The following is a 19549-nucleotide window of genomic DNA, read 5'->3' as shown; positions in this document are numbered from 1 at the left end:
ATGCAGAGTGATTTGTCCTGAGAATAAATGCTGATTGTAACCTGGAGACTGGAGACTAAAGCCAGACGTTAGTGGGGTTTTATCATGTAACCTGGAGACTGGAGACTAAAGCCAGACGTTAGTGGGGTTTTATCATGTAACCTGGAGACTGGAGACTAAAGCCAGTGGGGTTTTATCATGTAACCTGGAGACTGGAGACTAAAGCCAGACGTTAGTGGGGTTTTATCATGTAACCTGGAGACTGGAGACTAAAGCCAGACGTTAATGGGTTTTTATCATGTAACCTGGAGACTGGAGACTAAAGCCAGACGTTAGTGGGTTTTACCATGTAACCTGGAGACTGGAGACTAAAGCCAGACGTTAGTGGGTTTTTATCATGTAACCTGGAGACTGGAGACTAAAGCCAGACGTTAGTGGGTTTTTTACCAAGTGGGTAAAGGATAGATTGAGCTTCTCTGGAGGCACAGGAACATAACTGAGAGCTGAAAGCCTCAAACTGACGTAGAGTTTCTGACTCTCATTGAGACAGAGAGTTTGTCCTCCAGCTCTCCGTCTGCTGTCAGAAACTGTCTGGGTCAGTAGCTCCTCTGAGTTCATGAGAGAGACGACGTGCCCTTAAAACCTGTAACGATCCGACTGGCAGAAAACAGAGCGCTGCTTTTGTTTCCCAGCAGTGAGCTGAAGCTGCTGTTGAAAAGCCTCTTTAGTGACGATGAGGCATGTTATTAACAGATGATTTGGAGGATTAGCCAACAGTAAGCACTTTCATACAGAGTAATGTTGTTAAAACCGTTCAAAAGATGAATGGGGAATTAACACAAGCCAACATGCAAGTGCTGCTGAATGCCTCCAGTACCAAACCATACCAATCCTTCTGGTCTGGTATGTCTGGTCTGACGTTCAAGAGTTAAAAAATGATGATATCTGGTGAATGTTGTTGGGATACACTAGTGACTGAAAATGTCACCTTCCTCCCTAAAAAGGATTCACAACGAAAGGACTGTGCGTATTAATGCCAGCGGTGTTCAAGCTGCGACATTAACTGAGCTGAGCTGTGAACAATAGGTGAACTAATCCTGTCTTCAGGCTTCTCTGAGCTTCTACTGGAGAGATCCACAGTTTGAGCATCTGATGAAATGAGCACCAGACTAGTTACAGAACACATAGTCCAGTTTTAGAATAAATTTCATTGTCAAAACCAAAGTGAATAAAGTCAAATGTCCCTCTCTGACATATTTATTATCTCTCTGTCTTTGTTGGGATACAGTTTTTAATAGCTTGTTGTATCTTATTCATGTGGCAGTCAATCAATCAATTAGTCTGTTAGCACTGATTAAAAATATTCAATATGTATCTCTGGTATGGAATGAGATGTTGAAACCATTAATTAATCAATCTGCAGCCATATTTATAATATCAATTAATCATCTGAAGTCTGTTACCAAACCGATCTTTGTCTTTGATTGTTATGAATGAATGAATCTGTCCATCAGTACTGATCTGCTTTGTGCCATAGTGGCAGAATAATATTCGATATTTCATTTCAGTTATGTAATTTAGCGTTGAAACAAGTCAATCAATGCATCAATTAATTTGTCAATCGACATGAAATTAATCAACAACATTTTTTATGATTGATATTTAATCAGTCATAATCGATCATTTAAGTTGTTTACAATAAACTAAATAAACTAAAAAAGGAGTTGGCAGAAGTAAACACTTGAAAGGCTGTTCCCTTTCTATAATTTAAATAACTTAAATAATGAAATTAATATTTATCCCAACATCAAACACTGTCTGGTTCCAGCATCTCAAATGTGAGGATTCAAGTAAATACTGAATATCTTGGGTTTGAACTGTCGGTCAGAGAAACTGTGATGCTTTTATAGACTAAACAATTAATCACTTAATTTAAAATATAATAAACAGATTCATTGGTCTCATGTCACCAGTCTGTTGTCCTTCAGCGTGTAATTACTGTAATGCTGGTAAAGTGCAGCCACATGCTTTTCTATCTCTGTACAGTCGAGTGAATAACTAGGCTGAGCTAACAGCGCTACAGGCCATCACTTCTGTAGAGCTGAGTGGTATCACCGTTAGCTTCCAGCAACGTGTGCAGTTACAGTAGCATTAGATGAGTAGTGGATGCCAGCTTGGTAACAAACAATACTCACTGATATTGGTGCATCTGCCTCTTCTGTCTTCTGTCTTGTTTGCTGTATTTTATTTATTTTTTGGGGCTGTTTTTTCTTCTTGATTCATTTCCTGTCTTTTGTTTTTGAGGTAAAACTCCAGAGTGAGACCAAAAATCTGTCAAGTGCGACTAAATATTTTCATCTGGTGCAGCTGACAGGTCTGTCTCTGACTGTGTGTTGGTGTGAAACCGCGCCCTGATTTCATTTAATTGATTTTCGTCAAGAAAAATACTCTTTTACACCCGTCCCCGGCACTGACGGTCCAGCCCAGACCGACATCACCGGCGGAGCACCGCTCCACCCGGTCCCCGGTAAGATGCCGAAACCTGAACACGGTGCCGGATTCATTTCACCAGTGGGGAGAGCAAAAGGTGTGACTGTGTGTGACACTACCGTACATTTAATAACACGAGACAACTTTACCGCTAATGTCTTCTCTGCTCTGATCAAACAGCTGATCTGCTCTATCGCTTCTCTCTCTGTCACTCGACCACTCACTCACTACGCACACCTTAAGCTACTCTGATAACAACGTCATATGTAAACATGTGGATACGTGACGGTACCATAGGTAGACTGTTAAACTCACTATCGACGCCTCCAGGTGACCCACCCTATTCTTTCTCTGATGATGCCACATTGTGAACAACAAATCTGTGTTGAAATCAGCAGGACGAGAGATTTACATTATGATGTGTTCAGGTTCTGTTCAGTAAAGATGAGTATTGAGGATGGTAGATTCTAATATTATCATGATGCGTTCAGGTTCTGTTCGGTAAAGATGAGTATTGAGGATGGTAGATTCTAATGTTATCATGATGCGTTCAGGTTCTGTTCAGTAAAGATGAGTATTGGGCGATGGTACATTCTAATGTTATCATGATGTGTTCAGGTTCTGTTCAGTAAAGATGAGTATTAGGCGATGGTAGATTCTAATGTTATGATGTGTTCAGGTTCTGTTCAGTAAAGATGAGTATTGAGGATGGTACATTCTAATGTTATTATGATGTGTTCAGGTTCTGATCCGTACGTAATGACTCTTATTGTTCATCTGTAGCCTGAAAAGGGTTCGGGTTAGTCTGACACTGTGTTCATGTTGGTCGACTTCTCGTTTGGCCTTGAGCGGTCGGCAGCGAGAGACGTATCCGTCGGGGTTAAAGTCCGTTAAAGTTCTAAGAGCTGTTATTTCTTTAAACTGTACCGATATCATCCACTGTCTCATGTTTCTGTCACTGTGTCGCTACCGTAGGTTGCTAGCTGGGAAGTTGACATCCTCATTCATAATCCCGCCTCAAGCATTGATTGGTTGAAACTGTTGTCAGTGAACACATCATTAGAGGTCTGTAACCAGGGTGATTAGTTAATTAGTAAGTTCATTTTTATTTCTGTGACGTGCTTAATGTGTTGCACCTTTGCCTTATCAAACACCAAAATTACAGCAAGACATCTTCTCGTACAACATCTGGCACACATGCAAAGTCAAAAGAAAGACATCTCTCATAACATTATATATATACACACATATGAAATAGGCTGTACACTGATTGACAGAACAAAGAAAGATATATTTATAAGATATATATATATAAGATATTTCACCTTGCACATCACTAGCTACAGACAGTTCTCCGGTGTTTCCCCGTGACGCCACCAGCTGTTGGTTTCTGTAGTAAAACAGCGTAGAATGAGAGCAGAACTATAAATAGCAGAGTATGACCCGCTCTCCTCCCGTCTGACCGGCGGTGCAGCCGAGCAGAGGACGATGTGGCGTGGCGTGTGGGTTGAGAGAGAGAGAGTCACACCACCAAAGCCCTTCCATGAGCGTTAAACATTGAATGAGGGATTAAAAATAGATCCAGAAGCCTTCCCTGTCCTCCTCCTCTTCCTCCTCCTCTTCCTCCTCTTCTTCCTCCTCTCTCTGAGCATTCTCACTCATCTTTCTTCGCCACTCTTTCTCTGGCACTGCACTGACAGATAAACATCATCCAGGGGTTCAAAGGTCACTGATGCAGTTACAGTAAAGCTGTTCTCTTCCGTATCAATATTGATAAATCAAAACCTCAACCTGAATTAATTGTGATATTTTTACGCTGATGTAAAAGTTCTTATTTAATGAACTTCATTTGAGAGTTGACTGTCTAACATAGGGGTGTCATTTTATTTTTAGTTTCCTCCACCGTAGTTTAGTGTGTTTATTTTCACCATGGAGTCTGTGTGCGGTGAACGGGTGAACAAAATCCCACCGACAGAATGAACACAACACACCGACTGTCTCTCTCACTCGCTCTCTTCCTTACCGTCTCCTGCTCCTGGAGATAAATTAACGCCAAGCAGCCGATACCGGAGGTTTGTGAGCCTCTAACGGGTCCGAACGACGGGGGGCGCACGACTTACAAGAGAAAAGTCCCGTTAGAGAAATAAACCAATCACAGAGCAGCCCGTTGCGGTGTCGGTGCTGGTGGACGGTGCACCTTCAAAACGTCCCAAAACTGCATTTCAAAAAGCGGACCTCGGCAACACATCTCTCCGTCCTCCGGTGCGCTGTGGCTGGCGTGCGGCGGTGCGTCTCCTCGGTGCAGCAGCAGCCAGACGGCCGCCTCACCAGGAGGAGACGGTGAAGAAGAGAGAGAGAGAGAGAGAGAGAGAGAGAGAGTCGGTGTTGAGCTGATTCTTGTCTCATTTACAGTCTGATTAACAGTAAATTTCATCTAAACTGAGTTGAAAAACGATGACATCTAGTTGCCGTGGTGATGAATTACATCTGACTATTAACCACCCCCCCAATCTGTGTTTGAGGAAGAACGTAAACCAAAAAACAGGAAGTAAAACTGGCTGGAGGGGGACTTTAATGACATGATATGTGTAAAACATTACATGTCCCTTATAAATTAAAAAGAAAATCCCACTAATCTGTGAGGGAAATGTCTTTAATCTTTGATTTTTGGGTTGCTGGATAATAAATAATTCCTGACAATGATCCTGATCTATTTGACTTCAGGACATCTCTGACTACATACATGCTGAAAATCAAACATTCTTACTGGATTCATTTAGAGATTTTACAAAGTAAAAGTCTCTAGAAGTGGATGATTCATCTCGTTCCCTTCATGGTCTAGAGGTAAACAACACTTGTACCCACGTATCCTGATAATATGGAATCGGGAGATAGGTGAATCGTATTTCCAAACCAGGGGAGTGCATCTAACTCCACATTTATTTAACTGATAGAAATCTCCAGAAACTGTAAAGTATATACTGTATGTTAACATAAAACATAAGGTTATGTATTTACTATCACTGCTACTGCTAGAACCAGTTTTACTGTTCACTGTGCTTCATGATCATCACATCCAGCTCTGACTCTGAACATCAGCACTGGATGAAAACACTGCTTCCAACCAGGAAGACGACTTTTATCCAAGTTGTCTGAGACTCTCTCTGAGGGCAGCAGCGCTCCGTCAGCTGAGTGAGAGACCGAGAGCAGCAGTGTAATCAGATTTAGAGCTTGTACATCGACCAGGAAGGAGTCTGTTAATGGATCAGGGATGTTAGCAGAGCTATAGCTTCCTGTTGGTGTAATACACTCCAGCCAGTCCAGCTCTGACTCTCTGACCAAGATGGAGATGGAGAGAACTAGAACTACAGTTAAGCTTGGCAAAGATTGTATTTATTTATTTTATTGTCATTGTTCAGTTCTTCATTGTGTATTGTGCAAAGAAGAACAGCCTTATTTATTTATATATATATATATATATATATATATATATATACTGTATATATATATATATATATATTTTATTTATTTATTTATTTACTTACTTACTTACTTACTTACTTATTTATATATACATATACTGGGTGTGGCCAGGGCCAACATGCCTGAAAGTTTCAACTTGGAGAGCCGTGCAGCTTAGTAGTAAAAAAGAAAAAAGAAGAAAAAAAAGGCGATGCATTTAGTTTGATGTAATGAAGAAAGTTTGCTAAATGTATTTCCAGAATTGCAGAGTTCTAATGTAAAAGTACACATAAATATAAAGATTTACCTTAAATGGACATAAACCTTTATATAATGAGCTATAAATAATATAGTATTTTTACTGTACAAAAATGAGAAATAAATGTAATTTGTCATCATTGGCATCAAATAACAGGTGGGTTGTTAATTTACAGATCATGTCTGTAATTTTACTGAGTTTAATTACAATTAGAAATTTTAATGTTATTTTCAGTAAAATTGTTATGAATGTAAAAGTACACATAAATATAAAACTAGTAAGATTTACCTTAAAATTAGAAATAAATGTGTTAAATTGTTAGTAGACATAAACCTTTATACAGTGAGCTACATATTTAATTACAGATAATTATTGTCATTTTATATGCATTTGTATGTAATCTAAAAACTGTATAAATGATATAGTAATTTTACTGTACAAAAATGAGAATTAAATGTAATTTCTAATTATTGGCATAATAGTTCAAATAATAGTTGCATTGTTAATTAACATATAATATCTACAGTATTAATTTACAGTTTACACACAATTTAAAAAAAATGAAAACTACTGTAAAAATTGAAAGTTATTTTCAGTAAAATTTAGATTTTTTTTTACAGCGTATCATTTGAATTCTTGAGTGAAAAGATTTCAATTATCACAATTATCTGGCATAATTCTGGTTAATTACATACAAATTACAGCAGAAGAAGACAGAAGGAAAGAAAGAAAAGAGAGGAATGGATCTTTATTTTGACACGGTGGCGTTGAGTTTGCTGCCTTCCCAAAGTCTCCATATCTGGGTCATTTTAAAATAACTAGCTGAGCTCTGGTGACATGTTGGACAGCTGCGAGCGTCTCACATCCTCAGGCTCACTTTGTTTTTAGTGGTTTTACACTGAAACACACTGAAACACACTGAAACACACTGATCACTGTCATGGCAAAACATCACACAAAAAACATCCAGTTAACTGCAAATAGCAGCTCTGCCTTTAAAGGAACAAGTGAGTTAGTGTTTTAGGAAGTTGAATTACACAGTTGGTAAAATGAAGCCCAGTTCTCTTTTAAAATGTATCGTTGTGTTTTTGCATTTTTAATCTGAGCTCAGGACCAATAATGCAAATAATATAATAATGTATCATCTCCAGACTTCTCCTCCATGAGGAAAACAAAGAGAGGAATGAGCTGTAATCATTTCTTTTATCCACATTATTCCTAGCCCCCATGATGCCTTGAGTGAATTATGGGCGCAACTAAATGAACTGAGCACACATAACTTAAAAGGTTTATGATGGTCTCTCCAGGTTCAGGTTCTTCTGGATTCCTCTGTAGGTCGGCGATGGAACCTGAACCGTCGGTCACAACAACAATCCCTTGTTGTTTTGGGTGCATGTTCAACACACTGTTGTTGAAGCCACAGATTTAGCTTTGTCTGGTTGTTAGTACAGCTACAGTTAGAAAACAAGTTTAGAAAATGCAAATTTAACGTTAGTTAAATATCTGTTAGTAATAATGCAGGATTTGCTAAATTGAAGGTGAATTACTTTGCAAAAGAAGTGCCGTTGGCTAACTATTGTTAGCCTTACTATTGTTAGCCTAACTATGGTTAGCCTATGGGACTAACCAGCCCTAAACTAACCCTGAGAACCCTAACCTAACCCTGAGAACCCTAAACTAACCCTGAGAACCCTAACCTAACCCTGAGAACCCTAAACTAACCCTGAGAACCCTAACCTAAACCTGAGAACCCTAACCTAACCCTGAAAACCCTAAACCAACCCTGAGAACCCTAAACTAACCCTGAGAACCCTAACCTAACCCTGAGAACCCTAAACTAACCCTGAGAACCCTAACCTAACCCTGAGAACCCTAACCTAAACCTGAGAACCCTAACCTAACCCTGAAAACCCTAAACCAACCCTGAGAACCCTAAGCTAACCCTGAGAACCCTAACCTAACCCTGAGAACCCTAAACTAACCCTGAGAACCCTAACCTAACCCTGAGAACCCTAACCTAACCCTGAGAACCCTAAACTAACCCTGAGAACCCTAACCTAACCCTGAGAACCCTAAACTAACCCTGAGAGCCGTAACCTAACCCTGAGAACCCTAACCTAACCCTGAGAGCCCTAAACTAACCCTGAGAACCCTAACCTAACCCTGAGAACCCTAAACTAACCTTGAGAACCCTAACCTAAACCTGAGAACCCTAACCTAACCCTGAAAACCCTAAACCAACCCTGAGAACCCTAAACTAACCCTGAGAGCCGTAACCTAACCCTGAGAACCCTAACCTAACCCTGAGAGCCGTAACCTAACCCTGAGAACCCTAACCTAACCCTGAGAGCCCTAAACTAACCCTGAGAGCCGTAACCTAACCCTGAGAACCCTAACCTAACCCTGAGAATAAGGTGGATAGTAAATATGTATGTGTCCTTCAAACTGTCTTGCTCTTTTCTCTTATTGAATGAAAAGCAGCAGTTTGCTTAAAAACACAGATGTTTAGGGCTCTGACTTCCTGTGTTCACCAGATGTTTATCAATGATCTATTGATAGTTGTGTTCACCAGATGTTTATCAATGATCTATTGATAGTTGTGTTCACCAGATGTTTATCAATGATCTATTGATAGTTGTGTTCACCAGATGTTTATCAACGATCTATTGATAGTTGTGTTCACCAGATGTTTATCAATGATCTATTGATAGTTGTGTTCACCAGATGTTTATCAATGATGCATTGATAGTTGTGTTCACCAGATGTTTATCAACGATCTATTGATAGTTGTGTTCACCAGATGTTTATCAATGATCTATTGATAGTTGTGTTCACCAGATGTTTATCAATGATCTATTGATAGTTGTGTTCTCCAGATGTTTATCAATGATCTATTGATAGTTGTGTTCTCCAGATGTTTATCAATGATCTATTGAACGGTGTCATACAGACGTTGTCATTCTACTTTGTTTGCTTCTTGAAAAATATTTCCACGATTGTTTGGTCATATGATCCAATTTAACAGATTTATTGTGAATATTAACTTTATCCTTTAAGAACTGGGTGGTGTATACCGGAGATATATATATACATATATATATATATATATATATATATATATATATATATATATATATGTATATATAATGTTGAACTGTGTCATGAGACAGTGTGTTGTGTAACCTATTGTGTGTCCTCTCCTCAGTGTCTCAGATGGTGATTGAGGAGGTGAGCGTTCTGCAGACTCAGCTGGAGATTGAGAAGTCGTGCCGGGAGAATGCAGAGGCCTTGGCCACAAAGGTCACCCCCCCCCCCCCCCCCCCCCCCCCCCCCCCCCACACACACACACACACACACACTCTAATCAATACTACTATACGATTATCATTATCGGGGTCCATGGACTCCTCTAGACCTCTGAAGGTCTGACCCGTGGAGGCATGGACTCCTCTAGACCTCTGAAGGTCTGACCCGTGGAGGCATGAACTCCTCTAGACCTCTGAAGGTCTGACCCGTGGAGGCATGGACTCCTCTAGACCTCTGAAGGTCTGACCCGTGGAGGCATGAACTCCTCTAGACCTCTGAAGGTCTGACCCGTGGAGGCATGAACTCCTCTAGACCTCTGAAGGTCTGACCCGTGGAGGCATGGACTCCTCTAGACCTCTGAAGGTCTGACCCGTGGAGGCATGAACTCCTCTAGACCTCTGAAGGTCTGACCCGTGGAGGCATGGACTCCTCTAGACCTCTGAAGGTCTGACCCGTGGAGACATGAACTCCTCTAGACCTCTGAAGGTCTGACCCGTGGAGGCATGAACTCCTCTAGACCTCTGAAGGTCTGACCCGTGGAGGCATGGACTCCTCTAGACCTCTGAAGGTCTGACCCGTGGAGGCATGGACTCCTCTAGACCTCTGAAGGTCTGACCCGTGGAGGCATGGACTCCTCTAGACCTCTGAAGGTCTGACCCGTGGAGGCATGGACTCCTCTAGACCTCTGAAGGTCTGACCCGTGGAGGCATGGACTCCTCTAGACCTCTGAAGGTCTGACCCGTGGAGGCATGGACTCCTCTAGACCTCTGAAGGTCTGACCCGTGGAGGCATGAACTCCTCTAGACCTCTGAAGGTCTGACCCGTGGAGGTATGAACTCCTCTAGACCTCTGAAGGTCTGACCCGTGGAGGCATGAACTCCTCTAGACCTCTGAAGGTCTGACCCGTGGAGGCATGGACTCCTCTAGACCTCTGAAGGTCTGACCCGTGGAGGCATGGACTCCTCTAGACCTCTGAAGGTCTGACCCGTGGAGGCATGAACTCCTCTAGACCTCTGAAGGTCTGACCCGTGGAGGCATGGACTCCTCTAGACCTCTGAAGGTCTGCTGTGGTATCTGGTACCAAGCTGTCAGTAGCAGATTCTTTAAGTCCTGTATAAGTTGCGAGGTGGGGCCTCGGTGGATCGGACTTGTTTGTCCAGAACATCCCACAGATGCTCCATTGGATCGAGATCTGGAGAATCTGGAGGCCGAGTCAACACCTCCAACTCGTCACCATCCACATGATGTAAAAGACTGACCTGGTCGTCTAGCCAGCACTATCTGGCCCTCGTCAAAGTCACTCACATCCTTACGCTGGCCCTCCTTACGCTAGATTCTAACTTACTGATATTTCAGAGTCGTGGTCGGGGCAATAGATTCTAACTTACTGATATTTCAGAGCCGTGGTCGGGGCAATAGATTCTAACTTACTGATATTACAGAGCCGTGGTCGGGGCAATAGATTCTAACTTACTGATATTACAGAGCCGTGGTCGGGGCCATAGATTCTAACTTACTGATATTTCAGAGTCGTGGTCGGGGCCATAGATTCTAACTTACTGATATTTCAGATAATCAGGCAGACTAGAAACGTGGGGCATTTTGTTCATTTTGCTAACAAGAAGGATGGCATCCCCTCTCAACACCCTCAAATTGCTTACCAAGTACCATGATTCTGTTTCTTAAAGGAGAAGAATTATTTGAAGTTTTAATGATGTTGTCATTGACCCTGGTGAACTTTGACCTCCAGCTGAACTGTGAGAACAGGAAGTTGAAGTACCTGAGCCTGTCATCTCGTCCATGTCTGGAGGAGCTGCTTCCCAGCATCTCAGGCTGCATCGCTCTGGAGGCTGACGCTGATGCAGACACCGCAGATGGAAACCCTGACACCTTCACACAGTACCAACAACAAGTTAAAGGTACTATAATTATATTCACACAGTACCAACAACAAGTTAAAGGTACTATAATTATATTCACACAGTACCAACAACAAGTTAAAGGTACTATAATTATATTCACACAGTACCAACAACAGGTTAAAGGTACTATAATTATATTCACACGGTACCAACAACAGGTTAAAGGTACTATACGTAGATTTATATGCCAGAATACCATGAAATGTGCTGTGGATATTCATGCTCCCCAGAGAATGAACGTTTCCGATTAGGGCACTTGTTTTCTAATAAAAAATAAAAGGTAGTCGCTACATACTAATGTTGATCGTACAGTATTTAGTCTGTTAAAATTCAAGAAATAAACGTTACCTTTCTGTGCTGTTCATCTGTGTTTTGTCAGAGCTGAGGGAGACGGTAAACACCTTATTGGAGGAGAAGAAGAATTTCGTCTGTCAGATTCATGAACAGCAGAGACGGATAGAAGAGCTGACTTCACAGGTGATTAGAAAGCAGCATCAATCAGTATCAACCTGTAAGATACCTGTGAGATACCTATGAGATTCCTGTAAGATACCTGTAAGATACCTGTGAGGTACCTGTGAGATACCTGTAAGATACCTGTGAGATACCTGTGAGATACCTGTGAGGTACCTGTGAGATACCTGTGAGGTACCTGTGAGATACCTGTGAGATACCTGCATTCAGCCTGTGACAGATGGGACCGGCTGAGAGTGACTCTTAGAGGCATACTGGTGCCTAACTTTGTTGAATTCTCTTTCACTGTTTGCAGTCAGAGAAAGATCAGTCCGAGATGAAGGAGCTTGGTGAAACTGTTGAGCAGCAACGTAAAACCATCAAGAGATTCAACAGAGGTGAGTCACAACAACACGCTAGAAAGGTTCAAATGCTTCAACACCAACATGAACTCTGAAACATATGAGCACGTTAAACTAACATCTAGATGAACATGCCAAGTATGCTACATGTCAAGGTGTGTTCAGACTGAACGTAGCGGTCAATATAAGGTCAATGCAGAGATGTAAATGAACGTGATTTATGTCCTGGAGAGTTTATGAACATGCAGAGACAAAAAAAAGGAGGAAAATTACAAAAATAAAATTTGCTTCATGTTTAGTCTTGACGAAAGATAGTATGTTAACACAACTGTACACAAGTTAACATGCTAATATTAGCATGTAACAAGCTAACATGAAAATGTTCATTGTCATGTTAAGATGCGAACTGCTGTCAGACTTTGTGAAGTGATCTGGTTGAATATAAAAATCCGTCTGTCTCTCTGCCTCTGTAGTCTCCACGATGGCGGCTCAGGAGTACGACGGGATGAAGGAGCAGCTCGACTTGGAGCAGAGCCTGAGAGTCAAAGCTGAGACTTACGCACATGAGGTAAAGAAACGTCCACAGAAACACGCCGCTGTCAAAGTGAAAATGATGCACTGTAACATGTAGTGCAAGAGTGAAAGCAGGAGTGCGTAAATATACAACTAGTGATCATATGTGAACAAGGAACTTTACACATCCTATTCATATTGATGTCCACCTGAGAAAGTCCTTTTATAGCTCCTATGAAATACAGCTTGGATTCCTAGTACCCAGGGCGTCGTACTCTACATGTCGCTCATGAACAGAATCTCCTTGTTCTCTTTGCTTGTATTGTAAACTAACTACATTTCCAACAGTGAAAATGGCATCCCAAATATGAGTGCAGAGGATATTATGTAGGAGGATACATTTGAAAGTGTTTTGTCTGACTCTGATATTTAGCCGTATGTATTAGAGTCAGAGTATAATAATAAGAGAAATGCAGCAGAGCAAGGTGGTGCAGTTACGCTTTACAGCTTCGGTTAGAAGCAAAAAATAAAAGAAACATGCAATCCAAATATGTAAACAGTGGTGGAGGTTTTCATCATTGTTGTGTTTAAAAGAGAGGCAGATTGGGTTTGTTGTTATCCACACAGTTCAGCTTTAACTAATCTATTCATGTGATGAACATGTGATGAAATACCCCAGTCATGTTAGAGGAACATAATCCTCATTATTATTATTCATAATCTACATTTTCCTCTCTGAAGTCCCCCAGTCCGATGATAGAAGTGATTGCTCACCATGAAGAGATGCTGCTGTTATCTTCAGTGATGAACGCTGACCTGCATTGTTGTGTTGATAATAATTGATGTGTGTGTTAATAACCGTGCCTGATTAATGAAATGTCCTGAATGTGTGTTTACTGACCTGAAAAGTGAAGAGCCTGCAGCATCGAAACAGACTGTGTGATGGAAAAACTGTGAGGATATGTTGGAAGTAAAAATGTAGAAGATAAGAGTTTCTTTCTCCTCCTCTCTTTTTTGTTCTTCTTCTTCTTTTCTATCCTTCCTTCCTACCTCTCTCTCTTTATGTTTTCCTCCTCCTCGTCTTCCTCCTGCAGATGCTGGTGAAGCAGAAGGAGGCCAACAGGCAGAGTATGCTGCTGCTGCAGAGTGCTGAGCCCAGCGTTCAGCTTCTGAAGGCTCTGGAGGACGTCGCTGCCGTCACCAAAACCCTGGAGGAGGAGCGTCTGCAGCATCAGCAGAAGGTAAACCCAGAAAACATGTGCAGCTTCACTTTATATCGAAGGTGGTGTTCGTCCTGACAGAGCTGATCTGTCATAAGATTTCCATCCAGTATGATTGACAGAAAGTCATAGTGAAGCACAGAGTCATCATCAGCTTCTTTTTCAGCTTGACTTTGTTGTTAAATCTACAATAACCGATTTGTTTGGTCACTTGGGGGCAACAGAAGCAAGTCGTGGACACAGCACTGACATACCACCTTTTTATTTCTGTTGATATGTTGATCTTGTTAGCGAACAGTTGCTCATCTACACACCCAGCAGTTACAGAGCAACATAATCATTCATTAGGAGTCTTTGTGTTTGTGTCACCTGATGAATGTAAGTCCAATATTCTCTCCCTTTTAGCTCTTCTTTTGGTCTCCACTAACTCCTGAGGGAAATATCTGTCTCTTTAACCTCTTGGACTACTAAAGTTCACCTGACTAGATTTTCTACCGTTTTGAATTTTTTTACATCTCCTGCTAAACCGTAGGTCCGATTGCTACCAAACTATCTGTGGATCATTATTTGCAAATTAAAACAATTAAAAGAAAATCAATTGATGACTCATTTATCAATTAATTAATGGCTACATTTATTTTTAATATTATTTTTGCTACATTTAAAGACATATTTAGTTATTTATCCAGTCATTTATTACATTATTTTTGCTGGCTGACCTGACATCTATAGGCAGTGTATTCCATAGTTTGGAGGTGTAGCCTACATTTAACACAAACATCCAAATCAGAATAGCCTCTTTAATATTCTGCCTTGTGACACCTGTTATGAAGATTCTACCAAAAGTGACAAAGGTCCAACTGAACATGACTACATACAATCCATTATTATTAAATAAAACTGCATTCTGGGGGCTTTTAAAGAAAGAAAATTGCAAAAAATAACTATACTTATAAAGTACACTGCAACAGCAGTTTCAGGGCATTGACAATGTCCTAAACCCAGCGGCGAGCACAGCTCAAACCGCGAGCAGCTCAAACCGCGAGCAGCTCTCTTCCCCCAGGAAACATTTGGTGTAGTTGTATTGTTGTCCGGGTGGAAACAGTAGTTCCACTACACCCTGTACAGTGGCAGAAACAGGTTGAGATAACGAAAAGAAAAATAAGGTCTGAACACTTGTCATAAATCGGGAGAAATACGGGAGAATTGTGACCCCGGAAGGAAACTGGGAGGGCGATGAAAAACGGGAGTCTGGTATGGTTATACCTGGTCTTAGTATTTTAAACTATTGTCTTTCATTACTTTTTATTATTTTAAAGAACGACTGTGAATTTAGTGTATGTATGATCCATGTTGTATGTGTTTATGTACGTTGTGACTTTGGTATGTTGTGTGATGCAGTGGCCTAGAGCCCAAGACAAAATTCCCTGTGGGACAATAAAGTATATCTTATCTTATCTTATCTTATCTTATCTTATCTTATCTTATCTTATCTTATCTTATCTTATCTTATCTTATCTTATCTTATCTTATCTTATCTTATCTTATCTTATCTTATCTTATCTTATCTTATCTTATCTTATCTTATCTTATCTTATCTTATCTTATCTTATCTTATCTTATCTTATCTTATCTCATCTCATCTCATCTCATCTTATCTCATCTCATCTCATCTCACAACAGTAAAGTTGTGGGCCGGACAGATAAACAATGACCTGAAAGTCACTATAAAGCTCCGTAAAGACGAGGGGATGACTCTCACTATGAGCGACTCCTTTCACATACAGTATGTTGGAAATAGAGCAGACTACAATCTAATCTCTGATAATAGACTCCCATGATGTAAATTAGCTGCACATGTGTGTGTAGGTGGAGAGCCTGGAGGCCCAGCTGGAGCAGAGCTGTGTGAAGAAGCAGCTGGAGGCTCTGCAGAGGCAGCTGGAGCTGCTGGAGGTGGCCAAGAAGGAGGTGGAAGGACGACTGGAGCAGGAAGAGAAGAAGAACGAGGAGCTGGAGAACAGAGGTGGAGACACACACCTACATACACACAACTACATACACACACCTATATACACACACCTACATACACACACCTATATACACACACCTACATACACACAACTACATACACACACCTATATACACACACCTACATACACACACCTATATACACACACCTACATACACACAACTACATACACACACCTACATACACACACCTATATACACACACCTACATACACACAACTACATACACACACCTATATACACACACCTACATACACACACCTATATACACACACCTACATACACACACCTATATACACACCTACATACACACATACATACCTATATACACACAACTACATACACACACCTATATACACACACCTACATACACACATACATACCTATATACACACACCTACATACACACATACATACCTATATACACACACCTACATACACACACCTACATACACACACCTACGTACACACCTAGATACACACACCTACATACTCACACCTACACACTCACACCTACATACACACACCTACATACACACACATACACACTCACACCTACATACACACACCTACATACACACCTATATACACACACCTACATACTCACACCTACACACTCACACCTACATACACACACCTACATACACACACCTACATACACACACCTACATACACACACATACACACTCACACCTACATACACACACCTACATACACACCTATATACACACACCTACATACACACCTATATACACACACCTACATACACACACCTACGTACACACCTATATACAGGACTGTCTCAGAGAATTAGAATATTGTGATAAAGTTCTTTATTTTCTGTAATGCAATTAAAAAAACAAAAATGTCATGCATTCTGGATTCATTACAAATCAACTGAAATATTGCAAGCCTTTTATTCTTTTAATATTGCTGATTATGGCTTACAGCTTAAGAAAACACAAATATCCTATCTCTAAATATTAGAATATTTCCTCAGACCAAGTAAAAAAAAAAGATTGATAACAGGAAATGGGCTACAATAGCCGTATTCCCATGGTCAAGCCACTTCTGAACTCAAGACAACGGAAGAAGCGTCTGACTTGGGCTATGGAAAAGAAGCACCGGACAGTTGCAGAGTGGTCCAAAGTCCTCTTTTCAGACGAAAGCAAGTGTTGTATTTCATTTGGAAGTCAAGGCGCCAGAGTCTGGAGAAAGGCTGGAGAGGAGCAAAATCCAAGTTGCTTGAAATCCAGTGTGAAGTTCCCACAGTCAGTGATGGTTTGGGGAGCCATGTCAGCTGCTGGTGTTGGTCCACTGTGTTTCATCAAGTCCAGAGTAAATGCAGCTGTGTACCAAGAGATTTTAGAGCACTACATGCTTCCGTCTGCTGAAAAGCTCTATGGAGATGAGGATTTCATTTTCCAGCATGATCTGGCACCTGCCCACAGTGCCAGAACCACCAGTAACTGGTGTACTGCCCATGGCATTACTGTCCTCGATTGGCCTGCCAATTCCCCTGACCTGAACCCCATAGAGAATTTGTGGGGTATTGTGAAGAGGAAGCTGAAAGACACCAGACCCAACAATGCAAATGAGCTAAAGGCCGCTATTGAAGCATCATGGGCATCCATAACACCTCAGCAATGCCACAGGCTGATTGCCTCCATGCCACGCCGCATTGATGCTGTAATCCGTGCAAAAGGATTCCCAACCAAGTACTGAGTGCATTAATGGACATTTTCAAATGTTTGATTTTGTTTTACTGTTATCAATCTTTTTTTTTACTTGGTCTGAGGAAATATTCTAATATTTAGAGATAGGATATTTGTGTTTTCTTAAGCTGTAAGCCATAATCAGCAATATTAAAAGAATAAAAGGCTTGCAATATTTCAGTTGATTTGTAATGAATCCAGAATGCATGACATTTTTGTTTTTTTAATTGCATTACAGAAAATAAAGAACTTTATCACAATATTCTAATTCTCTGAGACAGTCCTGTACACACACCTACATACTCACACCTACACACTCACACCTACATACACACACCTACATACTCACACCTACATACACACACCTACATACACACACATACACACTCACACCTACATACACACACCTACGTACACACCTATATACACACACCTACATACACACACCTACGTACACACCTACATACACACACTTACATACTCACACCTACACACTCACACCTACATACACACACCTACATACACACACATACACACTCACACCTACATACACACACCTACATACACACCTACATACACACACATACACACTCACACCTACAGAGTGGAAACAGCAGGTGGAGATCCTCAGAATCAAAAGGAGAAAGGAAACACACAGCATAGCAACAGAAAATACTTGTTCCTGATTGGCTGAACTTATTTAAATACAAACACACTTGAAATGAGGGTTGAGGATTTAAACACATTTATCCACATCATTCCTAGCCCCCATGATGCGTTGCGTGAATTATGGGTGCAACCTTCGTCGTGTCACTGGACCGGAACCGGCGTTTTCCATGGTAGCGCTACGCTAATCGTCTCTCCTAGAGCGATCGTATTAATAAATCTAGTAAAACATGTGTGAACACCAGCTGTTACAGCTCAGACGGGATCATGTGATCATAGCTCTGCCTTCTTCTACGGAGGGATGGAGCCTCAGATAACCTCCACTAGCACATTTAGCTACGTTATTGACTCCGCTGCTACAGACGGTGAAGAGATGAACAATCTAAAGCTCTGAGGCAGATCAGGACTTCCACAATAACAAGGGTTAGTTTTTTACACACAGATAACCGTACTGAAACTATCTGTAGTCTGATGCTCACCTGTAGTCTGATGCTGACCTGTAGTCTGATGCTGATCTGTAGTCTGATGCTGACCTGATCTGTAGTCTGATGCTGACCTGTAGTCTGATGCTGACCTGATCTGTAGTCTGATGCTGACCTGTAGTCTGATGCTGACCTGTAGTCTGATGCTGACCTGTAGTCTGATGCTGACCTGTAGTCTGATGCTCACCTGTAGTCTGATGCTGACTTGTAGTCTGATGCTGATGCTGACCTGTAGTCTGATGCTGACCTGTAGTCTGATGCTGACCTGTAGTCTGATGCTCACCTGTAGTCTGATGCTGACCTGTAGTCTGATGCTGATCTGTAGTCTGATGCTGATGCTGACCTGTAGTCTGATGCTGACCTGTAGTCTGATGCTGACCTGTAGTCTGATGCTGATCGGTAGTCTGATGCTGACCTGTAGTCTGATGCTGACCTGTAGTCTGATGCTGATCGGTAGTCTGATGCTGACCTGTAGTCTGATGCTGACCTGTAGTCTGATGCTGACCTGTAGTCTGATGCTGATCTGTAGTCTGATGCTGATGCTGACCTGTAGTCTGATGCTGACCTGTAGTCTGATGCTGATGCTGACCTGTAGTCTGATGCTGATCTGTAGTCTGATGCTGATCTGATCTGTAGTCTGATGCTGACCTGTAGTCTGATGCTGATCTGTAGTCTGATGCTGACCTGTAGTC

At 41.3% G+C, this 19549-nt stretch overlaps 1 protein-coding gene and 1 long non-coding RNA gene across 7 annotated transcripts in view; both read left to right on the top strand.

Moving 5' to 3' along the window:
* shtn3 (shootin 3) overlaps nt 1-19549 on the top strand; it is a 51995-nt gene that overhangs the window by 12548 nt on the left and 19898 nt on the right. For all 6 annotated transcript variants that reach the window (XM_037780839.1, XM_037780837.1, XM_037780838.1 and 3 more), the window contains exons 3-9: nt 9396-9490; nt 11247-11415; nt 11798-11895; nt 12188-12269; nt 12707-12801; nt 13841-13987; nt 15836-15989. In XM_037780839.1, coding sequence (XP_037636767.1) covers nt 9396-9490; nt 11247-11415; nt 11798-11895; nt 12188-12269; nt 12707-12801; nt 13841-13987; nt 15836-15989 — 840 coding nt within the window. The remainder of the gene's footprint in view (nt 1-9395; nt 9491-11246; nt 11416-11797; nt 11896-12187; nt 12270-12706; nt 12802-13840; nt 13988-15835; nt 15990-19549) is intronic.
* Nucleotides 4239-5104, top strand: LOC119494730. The gene is made up of 2 exons (XR_005208282.1): nt 4239-4560; nt 4841-5104. It is a non-coding gene; the product is annotated as an uncharacterized LOC119494730 (long non-coding RNA).

The sequence above is a fragment of the Sebastes umbrosus genome, chromosome 9, assembly GCF_015220745.1.
Source record: "Sebastes umbrosus isolate fSebUmb1 chromosome 9, fSebUmb1.pri, whole genome shotgun sequence".
NCBI classification, from domain to species: Eukaryota; Metazoa; Chordata; class Actinopteri; order Perciformes; family Sebastidae; genus Sebastes; species Sebastes umbrosus.
The sequence above is the reverse complement of the archived record's forward strand: the minus strand, read 5'-3'. Positions and strand labels throughout refer to the sequence as shown.